Here is an 18,989-nt window from a genome sequence, read left to right on the forward strand (position 1 = left end):
GCTTTCATGCTAACTAAGGTTGTTAAATAATGAACCTTATTGTACAGTGTTACCATACTTTTGTTAGGTTAACTTTTATTTTACTTGGCTTTCCTGTTGTATATCTCGTTTTAAATGTTGTCGTTTCTTAATGCTAAGGTTATTTTATTAAATGATTTGTACATGTTGATTGTATTTGCCCCGTGAAGCGCGCTGTTGTGTTGTTGTAGTACCGGAGGCGGCCGGCGGGTGTCAGTGCACCGGAATCAGCAGCAGCAGCAGTAGAAGAAGAAGTTCAGTTGTTGTGGTGTCAGTTCAGTTAGTCATCTGCTGACTGATAGACAGCGACGATGGACCCGCTGGACGCGGTTCTGGATGAGGTGGCTCTGGAAGGTTTGGACGGGATCAGCATTCAGACGCTCTGGTTGAGGCTTCGCACCCGCCAGCCCGAGTTCGGGTTGAGTCTGGATCCGCTCAGTCAGCAGTTCATCTGGAGCTGCTTGATCCGAAGCGAGGAGATCCGCTTCTACCTGCTGCCGGAGAGCCGGAGAACCGTCACCCTACACGACCGGTACCGCCTTCACCACACTCGTACCCGGCTGCTTTACCAGTGGTCGTGTAGTAAGAGTGTGGACTGACTAACACGACCGGTCCGGTACCGCCTTCAGTCCTGCAGTTACTCAGTGTTACACGACCGTTAGCAGTCATTTCCCGCTCTTCTTTACCACACTCCTACTGCAGTGACACACTGTGTTATCTCTGAACTCTGTATAATACGAGCAGTATGAATCATGTTTTGATTTATTACGTTAGAGGTGTTTTTATCCTTGATTAGACGTATTATTAAGTATTTTAGGCCTGTTTAGAGGCTCCCCAGACAGCAAACTGACATTGAATCAACGTGGAAACGACGTCTCTCATGACATTGAAACAACATTGATTTTGCTCATCGAATTAACGTTGAACCAACGTCAGACGCGGCATTCTTCAAAGCTAAATGAAATCGAAAATTGGTTTGCTTTCATAACGTTGAAACAACGCGTTGATTTCAAGTTGATTTTCCGTTAGTTTTGAAGAATGACGCGTCTGACGTTGGTTCAACGTCATGAGCAAAAAAAATGTCAGATCAACGTTGTTTCGATGTCATGTTTCCACGTTGATTCAATGTCAGTTTGCTATCTGGGAAGTGTAATAATTTAGTTAAACAATCATAAGTAGTGTGTGTGTGTGTGTGTCGCAGGTTTGTGGAGGTGGACCGCAACACGGGCATCCACGAGATGCGCCAGGTCGAGGCGCAAGACGCGTACCCGGTGTGTGTGCTGACGGACGACCCGCGCGGCCTGCAGGGCTCCTGTGTGTTCTTCAACGAGCGGGTCGACGTGTGTGAGCAGATCCGCGCGCCGCTGACGCTAGAGGAGGTGCAGACGCGGTGAGGGACACACACACACACACACACACACACACACACACACACACACACACACACTGACCCGTCTCTCTGCTTCCTCAGCTGGGGCGAGCGGCTGGTGATGTTGGCACACACACACACACACACTCTGACCCGTCTATCTGCTTCCTCAGCTGGGGCGAGCGGCTGGTGATGGTGGCACACACACACACACACACTCTGACCCGTCTCTCTGCTTCCTCAGCTGGGGCGAGCGGCTGGTGATGGTGGCACACACACACACACACACACACACTCTGACCCGTCTCTCTGCTTCCTCAGCTGGGGCGAGCGGCTGGTGATGGTGGCACACACACACACACACACACACACACACACACACACTGACCCGTCTCTCTGCTTCCTCAGCTGGGGCGAGCGGCTGGTGATGGTGGCACACACACACACACACACACACACTCTGACCCGTCTCTCTGCTTCCTCAGCTGGGGCGAGCGGCTGGTGATGGTGGCACACACACACACACACACACACACTCTGACCCGTCTCTCTGCTTCCTCAGCTGGGGCGAGCGGCTGGTGATGGTGGCGTCTGCTGAGCTCCGCTACCGTGCGCTGATCGGACCCGAGGGAAACCCGGAGCTCAAGCTGCCGGATCTGTGCTACTGTATCCTGGAGAGACTGGGCCGAGCGCGCTGGCAGGGGGAGCTGCAGAGAGACCTGCACACTCGCATCTTCAGGTACACACACACACACACACACACACACTGTTCATCAGATCTACTGCACTCGTGTTCTGAACACAGCTGATGATGATGATGATGATGATGATGTGCTGTGATTGGTCAGGATGGACGCAGGTAAGATGCACTATCTGAGGAGGACTCTGGACAGGAACGGGCTGATCACACTTCAGTCACACGTCGCTCGCCTGCCGTCAGGAGCTCAACAACACTCCCTGCTGCTGCTGCTCAGACGCTTCCACGTGGACCGGTACACACACACACACACACACACACACACACACTCTCTCTCTCTCTCTCTCACACTCACTCTCCTTTTCTTACATACACACAAATGTAATGACTAATGTAATAAACAAGTCTCTGTCTGTGTGTGTGTGTGTGTGTGTGTGTGTCAGGAGGAGCAAGTATGATATCCTGATGGAGTCGACGTCCAACATCCTCTCTGATCTGCCGAATAAGACCGGCGTGATGATGAAGATCCGAGAGCAGCTGGTGAGGAACGGGTCTGATCTCCTCACGGGAGTGTGTGTGCTTCTGTCGTAACGTGTGTGTGTGTGTGTGTGTTGTGTTCTGCAGCGTGTGTGCGAGCGCACCTTCAAGCGTGCGTATCAGTACATGACCGCCGCTAAGATGGTGACGCTGGTGAAGATCCCTCTGAAGGAGCTCGACCCCACCGGAGGCCCCTTCAAAACCCTGCGAGGTCAGAGGTCACGCCAGCCGCGCATGACGCCACGGGCCCCGGGCGCCGCTGACTGCTCTCTCTGTGCTCTGATTGGCTGTTAGGCACTGACGTGTTCGTGCGCTGTCTGAAGCTGCTGAAGCCGTACGGGCAGAAGGAGGAGGAGGAGGACGACGACGAGAACAACGATGAAGAGGGAGAAGCGTCCGCCAAGAGAAACGTCCTCGCGGAGCCTCGCTACATCGAGCGCGACGTGCTCACTCAAGCCTACGACATCGGTCAGACACGTCACATGACTCTAATTACTGTAACTCTGATCATATCTGTGATCACTATAACGGTAATGATATCGATATGTGCAGCGATTATTAAAACCAATAATGACTCCATTATATTCTGTTATTTTTAATATGATACCCAAAACATTTTTGGTTCATGCTTCAAAGATTGTCCCCATTTATAAAACTAAAAGTTTCGAGATTTTAAAACTAGAAGTTTTTGTGAAACTCACACTTATTTATAAATTTAAAAGATTAAATGAGCATTGTAGCCAGTAGGTGGCAGCAGAGGACTCTTTTATTATTGGCTATTTGTACTCCCTAATATCAACATTTTCACTCATTTTGCTTTTGAATTTATATTATGATATTATTAATGATGATAATTAAAGTTACTTTTATCTACACTGGAGTCCTGTGAGCTTAAAACATAACGGATCATTTCTATATGTTAAGTCTATTGATTATCAAAGCGTTTGTCAGTAATAGTTATTGTGGGGAAAAATGTGAAGAGTTGCAGTTCGAACTGGTTTGAGGTGTGTCCCCTAAATGTTCTGCTTGTGCCCCTAAAATGATCAGTCAGGGGCCACAAGTAGTTAATCTGTGCACCTGAAGCTCTGGTTCTCATGACTGTGATCTCTGTGCTGTGATTGGCTGCCGCAGTGGTGTCGACCGGGACCAGGGGAATCTCTCAGTCGGTCCTCAGAGCGAGACTCAACGTCGGGAAACTAGAGGGACGAATGATCTGTCGACTGCTGGAGCGAATCCAAATGATCAAGGTAAAAACATCAGGGTGACCTTTGACCCCGGCACGAGCATGACAGGGTCAGGGGTCGCCGTCTCACGTGTGCGTCTCTCAGGGCTTCATGGAGGACGAGGGGCGGCAGAGAACCACCAAGTACATCAGCAAACTCTTCGTGGAGCAGAGCAAACTCAGCCTGCAGTTCACGAAGGAGCAGCAGCGTAGCCGACACCTGCGCGTCACACACCTGACCGAACCCGAGCTGGACCCAGAACCCGAGCCGGAGCCCGAACCCGAGCCGGATCCGCCCGCAGGTGTCCCTGAGGAGGGAGCAAAGGACACAAAGCTCAAACAGGCCAAACTCAGCTTCAGCAAGAAGGCCACGCCCCTTAAAAGTGAGTGGCCAATCCCGACACACGTATGGTCTGCACATGGGCCCGAACCCCAAATCATTTAACCCGACCCGACCTTAACGGTTATATATTAAGCCCGAAACGAACCCGAGGTTCGTTTCTCACAGTAAACACCTTTTTTTAAACATGCTTGCGTCGATAATTAAACAAATACATGTTCAAACAGCGTTTCACCAAGGCACACACGAGGAACAAATGGAGAAAACGCAAAGATGAACTCTGCTATGGTTGAACAGGCGAAAACACTCACAAATTCCCGTGGAACGCAAACATTAAACTTCATGAGTACTACAAGAGTTCTGAAGGAAGAGTCTGTGTCCGCCGTCCTCCTCTGGCTGCTGTTGAGGCTGATATAGCGCACACACACGTGCAAAACAGTTTTGTAAAATTATGATCAAATAAAAATGATTCATGTATCATTTAACAAAGCTGTTTTGAACCCATGAGTTTCGGATCGGGCTCGGGTCGGGTTTGGGCCTCTGCCACATACTGATATGAGTTTGTTCTTCACGCGTGTTTGTGTTCAGAGAAGCCGTCTGCGCGAGGGGGCGGGGCTAAAGCCTCTCAGAAGACTGCAGATGGACAGAACACAGAGGAAGCTGGCCACGCCCCCAGCACAAGAGCCAGCCAATCACAGCACGTAGAGGAACCGGTGCCGGAGATCGTGGAGGTGCTGACGGAGGTCAGTGTGGGTTCAGGATGACAACGATGTTAACCATAACAATAACGAGGAGTATGATAATTTTGTTATGATAACTATATCGATATTTATGATAATGATAACTGTAACGATAAATATAACAATAGTTACGATAATAATAACTGTGCCGATAACTATAACGTTAGTTACGAGAATGATAACTGTAACGATAACTAACGTTAGTTACGATAATGATAACTAACGAAACCTATACTGATAGTTACGATAATGATAACTGTAACGATAACTATAACGTTAGATACGATAATGATAACTGTAACGATAACTATAATGATAGTTACGATAATGATAACTAAAGAAACCTATACTGATAGTTACGATAATGATAACTGTAACGATAACTATAACGTTAGTTACGATAATGATAACTGGATAACTATAACGATAGTTACGATAATGATAACTGGATAACTATAACGATAGTTACGATAATGATAACTGGATAACTATAACGATAGTTACGATAATGATAACTGTAACGATAACTATAATGATAGTTACGATAATGATAACTAAAGAAACCTATACTGATAGTTACGATAATGATAACTGTAACGATAACTATAACGTTAGTTACGATAATGATAACTGGATAACTATAACGATAGTTACGATAATGATAACTGGATAACTATAACGATAACTGGATAACTATAACGATAGTTACGATAATGATAACTGGATAACTATAACGATAGTTACGATAATGATAACTGTAACGATAACTATAATGATAGTTACGATAATGATAACTAAAGAAACATACTGATAGTTACGATAATGATAACTGTAACGATAACTATAACGTTAGTTACGATAATGATAACTGGATAACTATAACGATAGTTACGATAATGATAACTGGATAACTATAACGTTAGTTACGATAATGATAACTGGATAACTATAACGATAGTTACGATAATGATAACTGTAACGATAACTATAATGATAGTTACGATAATGATAACTAAAGAAACATACTGATAGTTACAATAATGATAACTGTATCGATAAATATACTTATAGTTATGATAATGATAACTGGATAACTATAACGATAGTTACGATAATGATAACTGGATAACTATAACGATAGTTACGATAATGATAACTGGATAACTATAACGATAGTTACGATAATGATAACTGTAACGATAACTATAATGATAGTTACGATAATGATAACTAAAGAAACCTATACTGATAGTTACGATAATGATAACTGTAACGATAACTATAACGTTAGTTACGATAATGATAACTGGATAACTATAACGATAGTTACGATAATGATAACTGGATAACTATAACGATAGTTACGATAATGATAACTGTAACGATAACTATAATGATAGTTACGATAATGATAACTAAAGAAACATACTGATAGTTACAATAATGATAACTGTATCGATAAATATACTTATAGTTATGATAATGATAACTGGATAACTATAACGATAGTTACGATAATGATAACTGGATAACTATAACGATAGTTACGATAATGATAACTGGATAACTATAACGATAGTTACGATAATGATAACTGTAACGATAACTATAATGATAGTTACGATAATGATAACTAAAGAAACCTATACTGATAGTTACGATAATGATAACTGTAACGATAACTATAACGTTAGTTACGATAATGATAACTGGATAACTATAACGATAGTTACGATAATGATAACTGGATAACTATAACGATAGTTACGATAATGATAACTGTAACGATAACTATAATGATAGTTACGATAATGATAACTAAAGAAACATACTGATAGTTACAATAATGATAACTGTATCGATAAATATACTTATAGTTATGATAATGATAACTGTAACGATAACAATAACGATAGTTGCGATAATGTTAACTGTACCGATAACTATAACAAGGAGTATGTAAATGATAACGGTAACAGTAACTTTAATGATAACTTTAGCGATAACTATAAGGACTATAACGAGTTATGTTAATGATAATAACTGTAACGAACTGTAAGTGATTCTGGCGTGATGATGGTGTTTCTCCGCAGAAGGCGAAGAAGGTGGAGATTCACGAGACGTATCGGCTGCTGAAACGCAAGAACATGATCATCGAGGCCGTCCGCTGCAGCAAGATCATCGAGGGCTTCTACTCGTAAGCCTCTCTCTCTGATGAGCGCTCAGCGCTGTGGCGTGTCCGCTGAACACGTGTGTGTGTGTGTGTGTGTGTGTGTGTGTGTGTGTCAGGCTGCAGAAGCTGCTGACGGAGGAGGAGAAGAAGGATGGCGTGAGCACTAAAGTGTGTAAGAAGAGTGTGGTGAGGCTGATCCGCTCGCTGTCTCGAGAGCGTTTACTCAAACTCTTCAGTACCATCGTCATACAGGACGGAGTGCAGAAGAAGGTGCGTCCCACACACACACACACACACTCACACACACCTCAGCTAACACACTCGTGTGTCTCAGGTTGAGTTCGTGGTTCATCCCTCTGTTTCGCCTGACGATCCGCTGCTCAAGAGTGCGATAGAGCAGATCCGCATGCGCATGTCCAGCTCGGCCTCTGCAGCTCGGTGAGTACACACACACACACACACACCCCTGACGTCTGCTTCACCACAGTCATTGGAGTAATCAAGACTGCTGTTCATCAAGGGTGCGTTAAACTGATCAAAGTGACTAAGATTTTTATAATGTTACAGATTCTATTTTAATTAAAGCAGAAGAGATTTCTTTCAAAAACATCAACAAACGTCCTCTAACTTTTGATCGCGTGTGTGTTTTGTTGTCTTTCTCAGCGCTGTTTCTCAGGCAGAGAAAGTGAAGGCCAGCCCACAGGAGAAGAAGGAGAACAAAGCGTCACACACACGCCCGTCACACGCCAGCGGCCTGAGGAAGGTGTCCGAGAAGATGGGCGTCACAACACTCAAATCCTTCAGACCTGTGCTCGGTACACACACACACACACACACACTCACACACACACACACACACAACACTCAAATCCTTCAGACCTGTGCTCGGTACACACACACACACACAACACTCAAATCCTTCAGACCTGTGCTCGGTACACACACACACACACACACAACACTCAAATCCTTCAGACCCGTGCCCGGTACACACACACACACACATCTGAGCGCCTGATGTTGTGTGTCTCAGTTCCAGGGCTCGGGCGCTCCATGGGGTTCCAGCCCAAGATGCATCGTCTGCGGATCGTCCACTCCTTCCTGTGGTTCCTGATCTACGGCCATCCAATGAGAAGATCCAGTCCTGCCGACCCGCTTCCTGACCCGGAGCCTGACCCCGACACTGAGGGGTACAGAGGTCAGTGTGTGTGTGTGATCCAATCCTGCCAATACACAGCCCGACCCGTAGACTGACACTCTGAAACACGTGTGTGTGTGTGTGTGTGTGTGTGTAGTGTTCGTGAAGGAGAACACCTGGAAGAGGTTCATCCCCCCCATCCCGCTGCATAAAGACTTCGGGTTGGGATGGGCCCTCATCAGTGATGTTCTGGTGTCGCTGCCACTCAGCGTGTTCATGCAGGTCGTGCAGGTCAACTATCAGGTACACACACACACACTGTGAATCTGAGAGCAGTGTTTACATGAACGCTGAACATGTGACCGGGATGATGTGTGTGTATATGAGCCTGAAACAATAAGACTATCAGACAAAAAGCTTTAGGGCTTCCTATCGTTTTCCATCTCAATAAAAGTGTTTTATTTTACTGTACAATCGTGTTATATTTATTTATTGATTTGTTTGAACTTGAATAATGATTAAATAAAAGTACTGTTTTGAATCCTAATGTAATGAATCAGTAATGTTGTGTTGTGTTCAGATTGCAGGTTTGGAGGAGTACCTGAACGATCCGGTGAAGAAACATTATCTGATCAGATTCCTCCCCGCGGATATAAAGAGACAACTGCTGCACAGGAGGCAAACACACACACACACACACACACACACACAAATGCACACACACAGAGACACTCACACACATTCTCCCTCTCTCTCTTTCTCTCTGTCTCTCCCCCTCACACACACACACACAGTCAGATGCCGATTGTCTTTAAAGTGTTGTGGTGATGATGTTGATGTCCCTCACACAGGAAGTACATCTTCAGTTTCCACGAGAATCTCCAGAGGTTGTGTTTCATGGGTTTGCTGCAGTTCGGGCCCACAGAGAAGTTCATGGATAAAGATCAGGTGAGCAGGAGGGCACAGTCACGTGATCACTTCAGGAAATGTTTATTGTGTGTGTGTGATATCAAGAATACATTCATGTTTGTATTAGGTGTTTGTGTTCCTGAAGACGAAGGCTAAAATCGTGGACACGACGGTGTGCGACCCGCACTATAACATGGCCATCGAGACGATGCGTGCATTTGAGCGGAGACACTACGTGTTCAGGAGCGCTCAGGACGTGGAGAACTACTGGTTCGACCTGCTGTGTGTGTGTCTCAACACACCTCTAGGTACAGACACACAACCTGCGGTATCACTCATGGGTGTGGAGTCAGAGTTCCGATGGTTGGTTCATTCAGCTGCTGTGAATAGCCTAAACACAAGACTACCGCAACATTACCGCGCCAAACCATCAAGCTAAACACAACACTACCGCAACATTAACGTAACTTTACTGTGCCAAACCTTCAGCCTAAATACAACACTACCGCAACATTAACTTAACTTTACTGTGCCAAACCTTCAGCCTAAATACAACACTACCGCAACATTACTGTGCCAAACCCTCAACCTAAATACAACACTACCGCAACATTACCGCGCCAAACCATCAAGCTAAACACAACACTACCGCAACATTAACGTAACTTTACTGTGCCAAACCTTCAGCCTAAATACAACACTACCGCAACATTACTGTGCCAAACCCTCAACCTAAATACAACACTACCGCAACATTACCACGCCAAACCATCAAGCTAAACGCAACACTACCACAACATTACCGCGCCAAACCATCAAGCTAAACGCAACACTACCGCAACTTTACTGCGCCAAACCCTCAACCTAAATTCAACACTACCGCAACACTACCGCAACATTACCGTGCCAAACCCTCAACCTGAATAGAACAACCGTACTGTAACCACAAATGTGTGTTTCAGGAGTAGTCCGGCCGCGCCCCGGTGACAGTAACGCAGAGGGGGCGGAGTCTGAGGTCGCCATGACAATGGAGCGCAACACCAGGCTGCTGTACACTCTACAGTGAGTCAGCCGTTCTGATTAGCTCAGGCTGGATAGACTTTCACCTGATTGGCTGTCACATTTGCTTGTGTTTCCGGTTGCTAGGGGAAGTTGTGATGTGGTGGATGACGGGGTAACCCCCGGCGACGGGCAGGGCGCTGGCGGACTGGACTCCTGCTTTTTCAGCCACCTGAAACGCAACTGGTCATGGACAAGTCACTTGATCAACCAAAACAAACAGGTATACACACACACACACACACACACACACACGTGTGATGTCAGCACTGTTGCGCTGTGTGTTAATGTGTGTGTGATGTTGTCAGAGCACTGAAGATTCAGGAACACATCACACCGTCAGACTGAGGAACCTGCTGTCCAAACACCCTCCGCCCAAACCGGCTACGCTCACTGGTAACACACACACACACACACACACTCAGAACTGTTGCTGTGCTGTGAACAGGGACTTTCGCACCGGAGGAATCTCTTCATATTCCCTAGAACTATTGGTGGAAGTTCCCGGTTTAGGTGTGTTGGCATCGCAGGAACTAGGAGTGATTTTAGTTCTAGGATCTCCTCCTTCAGAGTCGGTCTGACCCAGTGCTACAGGAACTATCAGTGATGGTAGTGTTCGCTGATTGGCGCAAAACACCAGCACCCGCCATTTTAAAAAAAAGCTGCCTAAACACAGATTATAGCCTATATATTTAAATATTCCTATGGGAACCATTAGTTCTCGGGGAACCACCCTGGAGTTCGTTCCTATAACTATCCGGTGCGAAAGCCCCATTGGCCAATACAAGCATTAAGCCGTCTAAGCTGTGCTGTGTTCGAAATGGCCCCTATACCCTTATTCAATGATTGGTTCACTTTTCCCTACATTAGTCCACTGAAGGAGTGAATGAAAACGAGTGAGTTAATTCGGACAGTGAGTGCATCGGAAGCCCTTTACCATCGTTTGTGCGGTGTAATAATGTCCACTACGGTTTCGGACACCGCTACAGGTAGCAGTGCCATAGTTAAGGGTATAGGGGAGATTTCAGACGCAGCCCTGGTGTTGTATCCGATTATGAGTCTCTGTGTGGTGGTCAGGGGCGAAGGTGGCGCCCCCTGTTGTCCTGGAGGAGGAGGTGCGTCTGAGCTCGCAGCCGGCCAGCAGAAACCAGGAGGTGTGTGGAGGACGAAACCTCAAACGCAAGAGACCCAAGACAGACAGCAGCAAACCGCCACGCAAGAAGAAGAGAGGTACGGCCGCTGACAGAACCATGATGTATTAAACGGTGGTGGTGTCATGTAGCTCATCAGGAAGTGTGTGTGTGTGTGTGTGTGTCAGTGCGAGCGTCCAGGCAGAGTCAGGCCCAGGACGAGACGGACCAGCGTGCTCTTCTACAGATGACCAGGCAGAGAGTGGCGTGGACACACATGGAGGACAGTCTCCTGATGCTGTGCCGCGTCGCCAGCCACTTCCTCAACCGCAAGGTACACACACTTACAGTAGTGCTCGTCAACACCAAAACTATGATGGAAAATGTGTGTGTATAACCTGTTTTCTGTGACGACATCATTGAACACTGGGATAAACCATGTTTCTGAATGACAGACACTAGTGATGTCATGTAGATGGAGAAGAGGAGCGGTCCCAGCACTGAGCCCTGAGGCACTCCAGTAGCTAGATGATGACACTCATGGGATAAACCATGTTTCTGAATGGGTGTATTTATATATTGTGTGTGTGTGTGTGAAGCTGAAGAGGCCGTTCGTGCCCTGGACAGTGGTTCGTGACGTGCTGCATGCTGAGTTTGAGTTATCTCTGGATAAAACCTCTCTGTCCGTCAGCCGACGCTCACGCTACATCATGAAGAACCCGCAGACCTGCCTGAACTACAGGTGTGTGTCCAAATACACTCACACTGCTCTTCATAATGACTGACACACACTGCGTCTGACCGTAATGAAACTCAGTGTAAATCCGATGGCTCTGCTGTAGGATTTGTCTGGCTGAGATGTATCAGGATAAAGAGCTGATGGCCAAATTCCTCAACCGAACGGACGACTACGACGATGCCAAGGTGAGACGTGATTCTGAATCAGTTCTGTTTTTACGATTTTTATTGTCGTTTTCTTTTTGCTACCAACTGAAACCTTTCAGCAAGTATTTAAATGTCCACCAAAACTGATACTGGTGAAAGGTGTTGTACCCGTATTATTCTGATTAATGGAGCCCAGAAATTGTAAAAAAAAACTGTAATCTTGTAAAAAATAATAATCTTGTTTTCCCTTTGAATAGAGAGTATTTTTCTGACTCGTTTGACTGATATTTGTTCTTGTTTTAAGCACAAACTCAGTTCATTTTCATACATTTGTCAGAAAACAAGACTTTATCTTCAGTCATTTCGCTTCTCCAGTAAAAATTAAGATTGGATTGTGACTCCATGAGTTGGATCTTATTGTGTGTGTGTGTTACAGGTGTGTGCTGAGGAGTATAAGGAGTTTGTACGCGCTCTGAGGTTAAAGTTCAGCTCCAGCTACGGCTCCAGTGATGTCATCATACCCGACACGCGAGACGAGCTCTTTCACAAGTACACACACACACCTGTGTTATTTTACCATTACAGTTTTTAATTATTACAAATGAGCTTCTATTTTTATATTTGAGAATTAATGTTAGTGCTTTTATAATTTTAGGTGCTTTAACCCTCTGGGGTTGTTCGGCCCAAATGGACCCGAAAAATGTAACTAAAATTTTTTTTTTAAATCACAGCTTTCTCGAAATGGTCCGAAATTTGGTGACTTTGTTGATATTTGGTATTTGAAGACCCCAAAAAATTGGGGACAGGATGTGAGTAGTCTAAGTGGTTGTAAAAAAACCAAATGGACCCACATGGAAAATGAATGGGAAATTGGCAAAAATGTGAATTGGCAAAAAGTTTTTTTGTGCGTACAATCTACAAATCAGCAACGATCTTGAAAAAAAGCACACAACAGTGAAGGGGTGAATCTATTAAACATCAAGAGTGCAAAACAGACGCATCCAGACACACATACACACAAACACACTTTTATATGCAAACACACCAAAAAATTCAGATTATACATGTTTTGCATTTTTAAAATGCTCAGTTTGTCCACCAGATGGCATCTATCTCATTTCAAAAATTGCTTTTATGAGGCCTAGGCTTGACTCTAAAATGAAATACAGCTTTAAAAAAAAAACATATATATTTTTAAAAAATATATTTTTTCTATTATGTTCAATGGGGGGAAATTTTGTCATAATTATTGCATTAATGCTAATTATAATTTTTTTTTTTTTTGCAATTTTCTCAAAACACCAAAAAAGAAAAGAAAAAATATTATAAAAATCATAATTTTTGTTTTTTTAAATATGAATCTCGCCCTTTGGGTCCATTTGGACCCGAACACCCCGAGTGTGACTCTGAAACGAACAACCCCAGAGAGTTAATGTATGCTTCGTTTACTTTTAGTAGTTTTATTACATAAATTAGTTAGTTGCCAATGCAACATTTCTAATTTTCATGTTTTTTTAAATATATTTTTTAAATAGTTTTATATGTGTATTTGTATTTATTTTTAGTTAGCAATAAGAACACTGAATCTTATTCTCTGCAGATGAGCCTTTCAGTCTTATATGTGTGTGTGTGTGTGTGTTTCCTCAGGTTTAAGGTGTACACAATTGACGAATCACTTGAGCGCACTATAGACATCTTGAAGAGGTGTGTGTGTGTAATAATGTCACGTTATTTTATATGTTTACATCCTGTTTATTATTTATTTTTTATTTATTATATATATAAATATAATAATAGTGCTTTGAGCTCTGCAAGACACTATTAATCAAACACTATTCTTATTACCATTATTAATATGAATAAAAATGCAAAGTAATGCAAGAAAGGGGAGTGAAAACACAGCAGTTCCTGTTGACCGTTGTCTGATGGTTTGCCGGTGGAGTTTGTGATTGGATGTTGGACTGTAATGACTGTGTGTGTTTCAGGAAGGAGGACATTGATGTTCTGGTGCTGTTTAATTTAATTCAGAGTACGCTAGTGCTCACCAACGCTCAGATGAAGAACTACAGACCCTTCCAGGTACACACACACACACACACAGGTGTTTAAACTGTGTTCATGGATGAGTGATGTGTGTGTGTGTGTGTGTGTGTGTGTGTTCTAGACGTTCTGTCTGTACACGCTCTACAGCGAGCAGGTTTTGTCCCAGGCCTTCCAGACGTGTCGTAGCCGAGCGCTCGTGAACCGGCGGCGGCCCATCACCAAAGCACACCTGAAGAAGTGCGGCTCGCTGCCCTTCCTGCCCATGTCCTACCAGCTGTCCCAGCACTACTACAGGTCTCTCACACACACACACACACACACACACCTGCCCATGTCCTACCAGCTGTCCCAGCACTACTACAGGTCTCACACACACACACACACTTCATTAGAGTGAACGTAGCGCACCGCAGCTCTAAGGTCGGTCCGTGTGCTGCAGGTTCTTCACGTGGCGTTTCCCGAGCGTGGTCTTCAACGAGGGGTTCGATCTGATGACGGGTTTATACGAGGGCGACCGCAGCGACAGACCCAGCCGCTTCCACTTCCAGACCGACCCCGAGGGCCCCGGGGTCGAGGAGCAGGACGCACACACGCAGGGCATGCTGCAGTTCCCCATGGACGCTCCAGGGGGCGCCAGCGCCTGCTGCCTCACCCTCATGACCCTGGGCCTGCTGACCCTTGACCTCAGTATCCCGCAGCAGATCGTGGTGGTGGACAGTTCTCTGGTGGACAACGAGGTGGTCAAGAGGTGAGATACACACGCTAATGACCCGTTCAACACCGGCACACCTAAACTAATCATAGTTATAACGACAACTGTGATTACGGTGCTATTTTAAGCGTTTTATCATCTGGATGCAGGAAGCAGGATGGATTCTGATTGGCTGGTGATGTTTTTATCGTTCATCCGCTGGAAAACATCATTCTGAAAGTGATGGTTGATCTGTCGTTATTGTTATAGTTGCACTGTGGACTTCAGTTATCATCCCTCAACACTCTCACAGCTGACGTGTGTGTGTGTGTGTGTGTGTGTGTTTCAGCTTCACGAAAGCGCTGGAGGAGGACGAGGAGGAGGACGAGAGGAAGAGGAGGCCGGAGGTCAAGCCCACACAGGCGTCTCACACCAACTACCTGCTGATGAGGGGATATTACGCTCCCGGGATCCTGCACTCGCAGAAAACACACTCCTCCAACAGCACCGACAACATCATGGTCAACGCCTGCAGCGTCCACCTGCAGCTGAGACACACACCCCTACACACACTCTTCACTGCAGACGGTGCGCTCACACACACACACACACACACACACACACACACACACACACCCCTACACACACTCTTCACTGCAGACGGTGCGCTCTCACACACACACACACTCTCTTCACTGCAGACGGTGCGCTCACACACACACACACACTCTCTTCACTGCAGACGGTGCGCTCACACACACACACACACTCTCTTCACTGCAGACGGTGCGCTCACACACACACACACACACACACACACACACACACACACACACACACACACACCCCTACACACACTCTTCACTGCAGACAGTGCGCTCTCTCACACACACACACACACACACACACACACACACACACCCCTACACACACTCTTCACTGCAGACGGTGCGCTCACACACACACACACACTCTCTTCACTGCAGACGGTGCGCTCACACACACACACACACACACACACACACACACACACACCCCTACACACACTCTTCACTGCAGACGGTGCGCTCACACACACACACACACTCTCTTCACTGCAGACGGTGCGCTCACACACACACACACACACACACACACCCCTACACACACTCTTCACTGCAGACAGTGCGCTCTCTCACACACACACACACACACTCATTATCCATTATTGAATCATGGTTTCTCATTGGCTCTGTGTCTCCTGTAGCTGCCGGCGTCTCGGCTCTGTGTCCGTCCACTCCTCCGCCTCTCCCGCCGTGGTTCACGCGTGTGTATCGCTCGGCAGCCGTCGATCCGCAGATCTTCCTGGACCGGTGTGTGAGCGCGCTGGGATACGAGCCGCAGGACGTGCAGGCGGTGGCGGAGATCAGAGGCGCTGTGGGGGAGGGGGCGGAGTTTGGCATTGACAGACAGGACCTCCTTGAGCGCTTCATACACCTGGAGCAACCCGAGAAGGGGCGGAGCCGAACTCTCCTGCAGTACATACAGGTGAGAGAGAGAGAGAGAGAGAGAGACGAATAATGCGCGAGTTCACTGCAGGTTCACTTGAGTGTGTGTGTGTGTGTGTGTGTGTGTGTGTGTGTGTGTGTGTGTGTAGGATCTGGTGGACGGAGAGCAGCTGGTGGAGGGGGGCGCTCTCTCTCAAAGGCTGGTGTGTGCGGAGGCTTCGTCTCATTGGCTGTTGAAGAGCGTGTGTGAGGGTGAGCAGATGCAGCAGTCGCAGCAGAAGAGAGGCCCCGCCCATGACTCCGCCCACACCACACCCCCACCTTCCAAGAGACGGGCCAAGGAGTCTGATTTCCAGGAAACTGTTGCCATGGAAGGGGCCTCCACAAGCACAGCTGTCAATCAAACGGTTGCCATGGATCCTGTCTCCACAACTACAGCTGTCAATCAGACGGTTGCCATGGATCCTACTACAGCTGTCAATCAGACGGTTGCCATGGATCCTGTCTCCACAACTACAGCTGTCAATCAGACGGTTGCCATGGACCCTGTCTCCACGGATCAGTCTGTAACCACGGAGACTGATGCTGAGCCGACGGATGCTGTGGAGGAGGCGGCGGTCCGTATGACAGATGTAAAAGGGGTGGGGCTTAATAAAGACCTCGCCCCCTCTCAAATCAGAGGTGTGTGTTTGGACTCTGAAGGGTTTGGGCTTTGATGTGTTGACCAGTGTGTTGATCAGTGTGTTGACCAGTGAGTTGACCAGTGAGTTGACCAGTGTGTTGATCAGTGTGTTGACCAGTGAGTTGACCAGTGAGTTGACCAGTGAATTGACCAGTGTGTTGACCAGTGTGTTGATCAGTGTGTTGACCAGTGAGTTGACCAGTGTGTTGACCAGTGTGTTGACCAGTGAGTTGACCAGTGAATTGACCAGTGTGTTGACCAGTGTGTTGATCAGTGTGTTGACCAGTGAGTTGACCAGTGTGTTGACCAGTGAATTGACCAGTGAATTGACCAGTGAGTTGACCAGTGAATTGACCAGTGTGTTGACCAGTGTGTTGACCAGTGTGTTGATCAGTGTGTTGACCAGTGAGTTGACCAGTGTGTTGACCAGTGAATTGACCAGTGAATTGACCAGTGAGTTGACCAGTGTGTTGACCAGTGTGTTGATCAGTGTGTTGACCAGTGAGTTGACCAGTGTGTTGACCAGTGTGTTGTGGTTTCAGATGGTGCTGAAGGAGCTGCTGATCCGGATGAGCAGTGAGTGAATCACATGACCTCGGCTGTAGTTTAACGCAGTGGTGAGTTTGCACCGCAGTGATGCCCGTGTGTCCCTCTGTCGCAGCTGGGAGTCGGTGCGGTTCGTCAGCCGGCCGTGGCGTGTGGTGGACGGCTCGCTGAACCGGCCGGTGTGTAAGGGCATGCTGGAGTCGCTGCTGCTGCACGTGATGTCGAGCCCGGCGCTGCGTGAGTCCGCTCTGCTGCAGCACTACAGTCAGGTGTTGCAGCCCGTGGTGATCCTGGACCTGCTGCAGGTGAAGTATTCAAATACTGATATTGAATATTTTAATATAGGCCTATTGAAGTGTGGTTTGATAAAGCCGATTGATTTAACGGCCCCAGAAACCCTGAGGATCTGAGCTCAGATCAGTGAGCCCTGCGATCATTCAGTGACACTCAAACTCAAAGAACACAAGTTGATAAATTGATTTAATCTAATATTTGGTGATAATACTGCATAACAAAATATTTATAATAATTTTTTAATTGGTGAGTGAATTTTGACCAATTTTTTTTGGAAAAAGCACAACAAAAAGACCAATATTTTTCCAAAACATAAGTTATTAAACCCCGTTTGGTCACTTGATGTAAGTTTTAGTCCAAATGAGATAACATTAAGTAGTATTTTTGGGGGGAAAGGAAATCTCTTCTGGGTCAAGATGACTTTACAGGCATTGTTCAAACATTGTTCCAGTTGGTGAGTTTGATTCAGTTCTGTGAGTCTTTTCAAACGGAGTTGGTTCAGTGATTCACTGGCCCGTTTTGATCAGTATTGTGTTGATTCTGATTGTCAGGTGCTGATCGATCTCGGCTGCGTGAGGAAGCGCTTCACCATCCAGCCGCCCAAACCCTCGCTCTTCTCGAAGCCCGGGGTGCCGCAGGTCAAAGGTCAGGCCGAGGTCAGCCTGAGGGATGCTGGGACGGCGTTCTACGAGCCCACAGTGGACTGTGTTCTGAGGCTGGCACGAGTCTTTCCTCACGAGCTCAACTGGAACAAATGGGTCCAGCTGTGTCTCCGCGCCTGAGCGCCGCTGCCGCTGCTTCTGTTCGCTTGTTGATTGTGTTTGTGTTTTAATATGACCTGCTTCTGTTCCACAAATAAAGACCTTTTTCCAGAACATGGCTTTTCTTGGTCAACTTTTGTCCTGTGTCATATAATGGAAGTGAATCCACTTGCTAAGTATATCATTATTTTGACTTTTAATGTCGGAATTGATTAAATCTTAATTTTCACTTGTGACACAAAGTCAAACTTGACATGCTAAGTCAGGA

General features: G+C 46.3%; 1 protein-coding gene across 1 annotated transcript; it reads left to right on the top strand.

The window, feature by feature from the left end:
* Positions 1 to 252: 252 nt before the first annotated feature.
* On the top strand, positions 253 to 18,835 carry gtf3c1 (general transcription factor IIIC subunit 1). The gene is made up of 37 exons (XM_039655323.2): positions 253 to 550; positions 1,220 to 1,408; positions 1,950 to 2,126; positions 2,236 to 2,379; positions 2,528 to 2,624; positions 2,709 to 2,832; positions 2,916 to 3,089; positions 3,753 to 3,868; positions 3,950 to 4,226; positions 4,772 to 4,926; positions 7,017 to 7,120; positions 7,213 to 7,366; positions 7,431 to 7,534; positions 7,760 to 7,911; positions 8,130 to 8,294; positions 8,392 to 8,537; positions 8,815 to 8,912; positions 9,086 to 9,182; positions 9,271 to 9,451; positions 10,106 to 10,205; positions 10,290 to 10,425; positions 10,511 to 10,598; positions 11,280 to 11,432; positions 11,521 to 11,666; positions 11,932 to 12,074; positions 12,175 to 12,256; positions 12,654 to 12,766; positions 13,865 to 13,921; positions 14,203 to 14,296; positions 14,382 to 14,554; positions 14,700 to 15,008; positions 15,301 to 15,539; positions 16,198 to 16,478; positions 16,588 to 17,119; positions 17,663 to 17,696; positions 17,782 to 17,971; positions 18,512 to 18,835. Exons 1-37 carry the CDS (start codon positions 330 to 332, stop codon positions 18,740 to 18,742), a joined length of 5,976 nt encoding a protein of 1,991 aa, XP_039511257.2. The 5' UTR covers positions 253 to 329; the 3' UTR covers positions 18,743 to 18,835.
* The last annotated feature ends 154 nt before the right edge of the window (positions 18,836 to 18,989 follow it).

Source organism: Pimephales promelas, chromosome 6 (assembly GCF_988280905.1).
Source record: "Pimephales promelas chromosome 6, fPimPro1.hap1.1, whole genome shotgun sequence".
Lineage (NCBI taxonomy): Eukaryota > Metazoa > Chordata > Actinopteri > Cypriniformes > Leuciscidae > Pimephales > Pimephales promelas.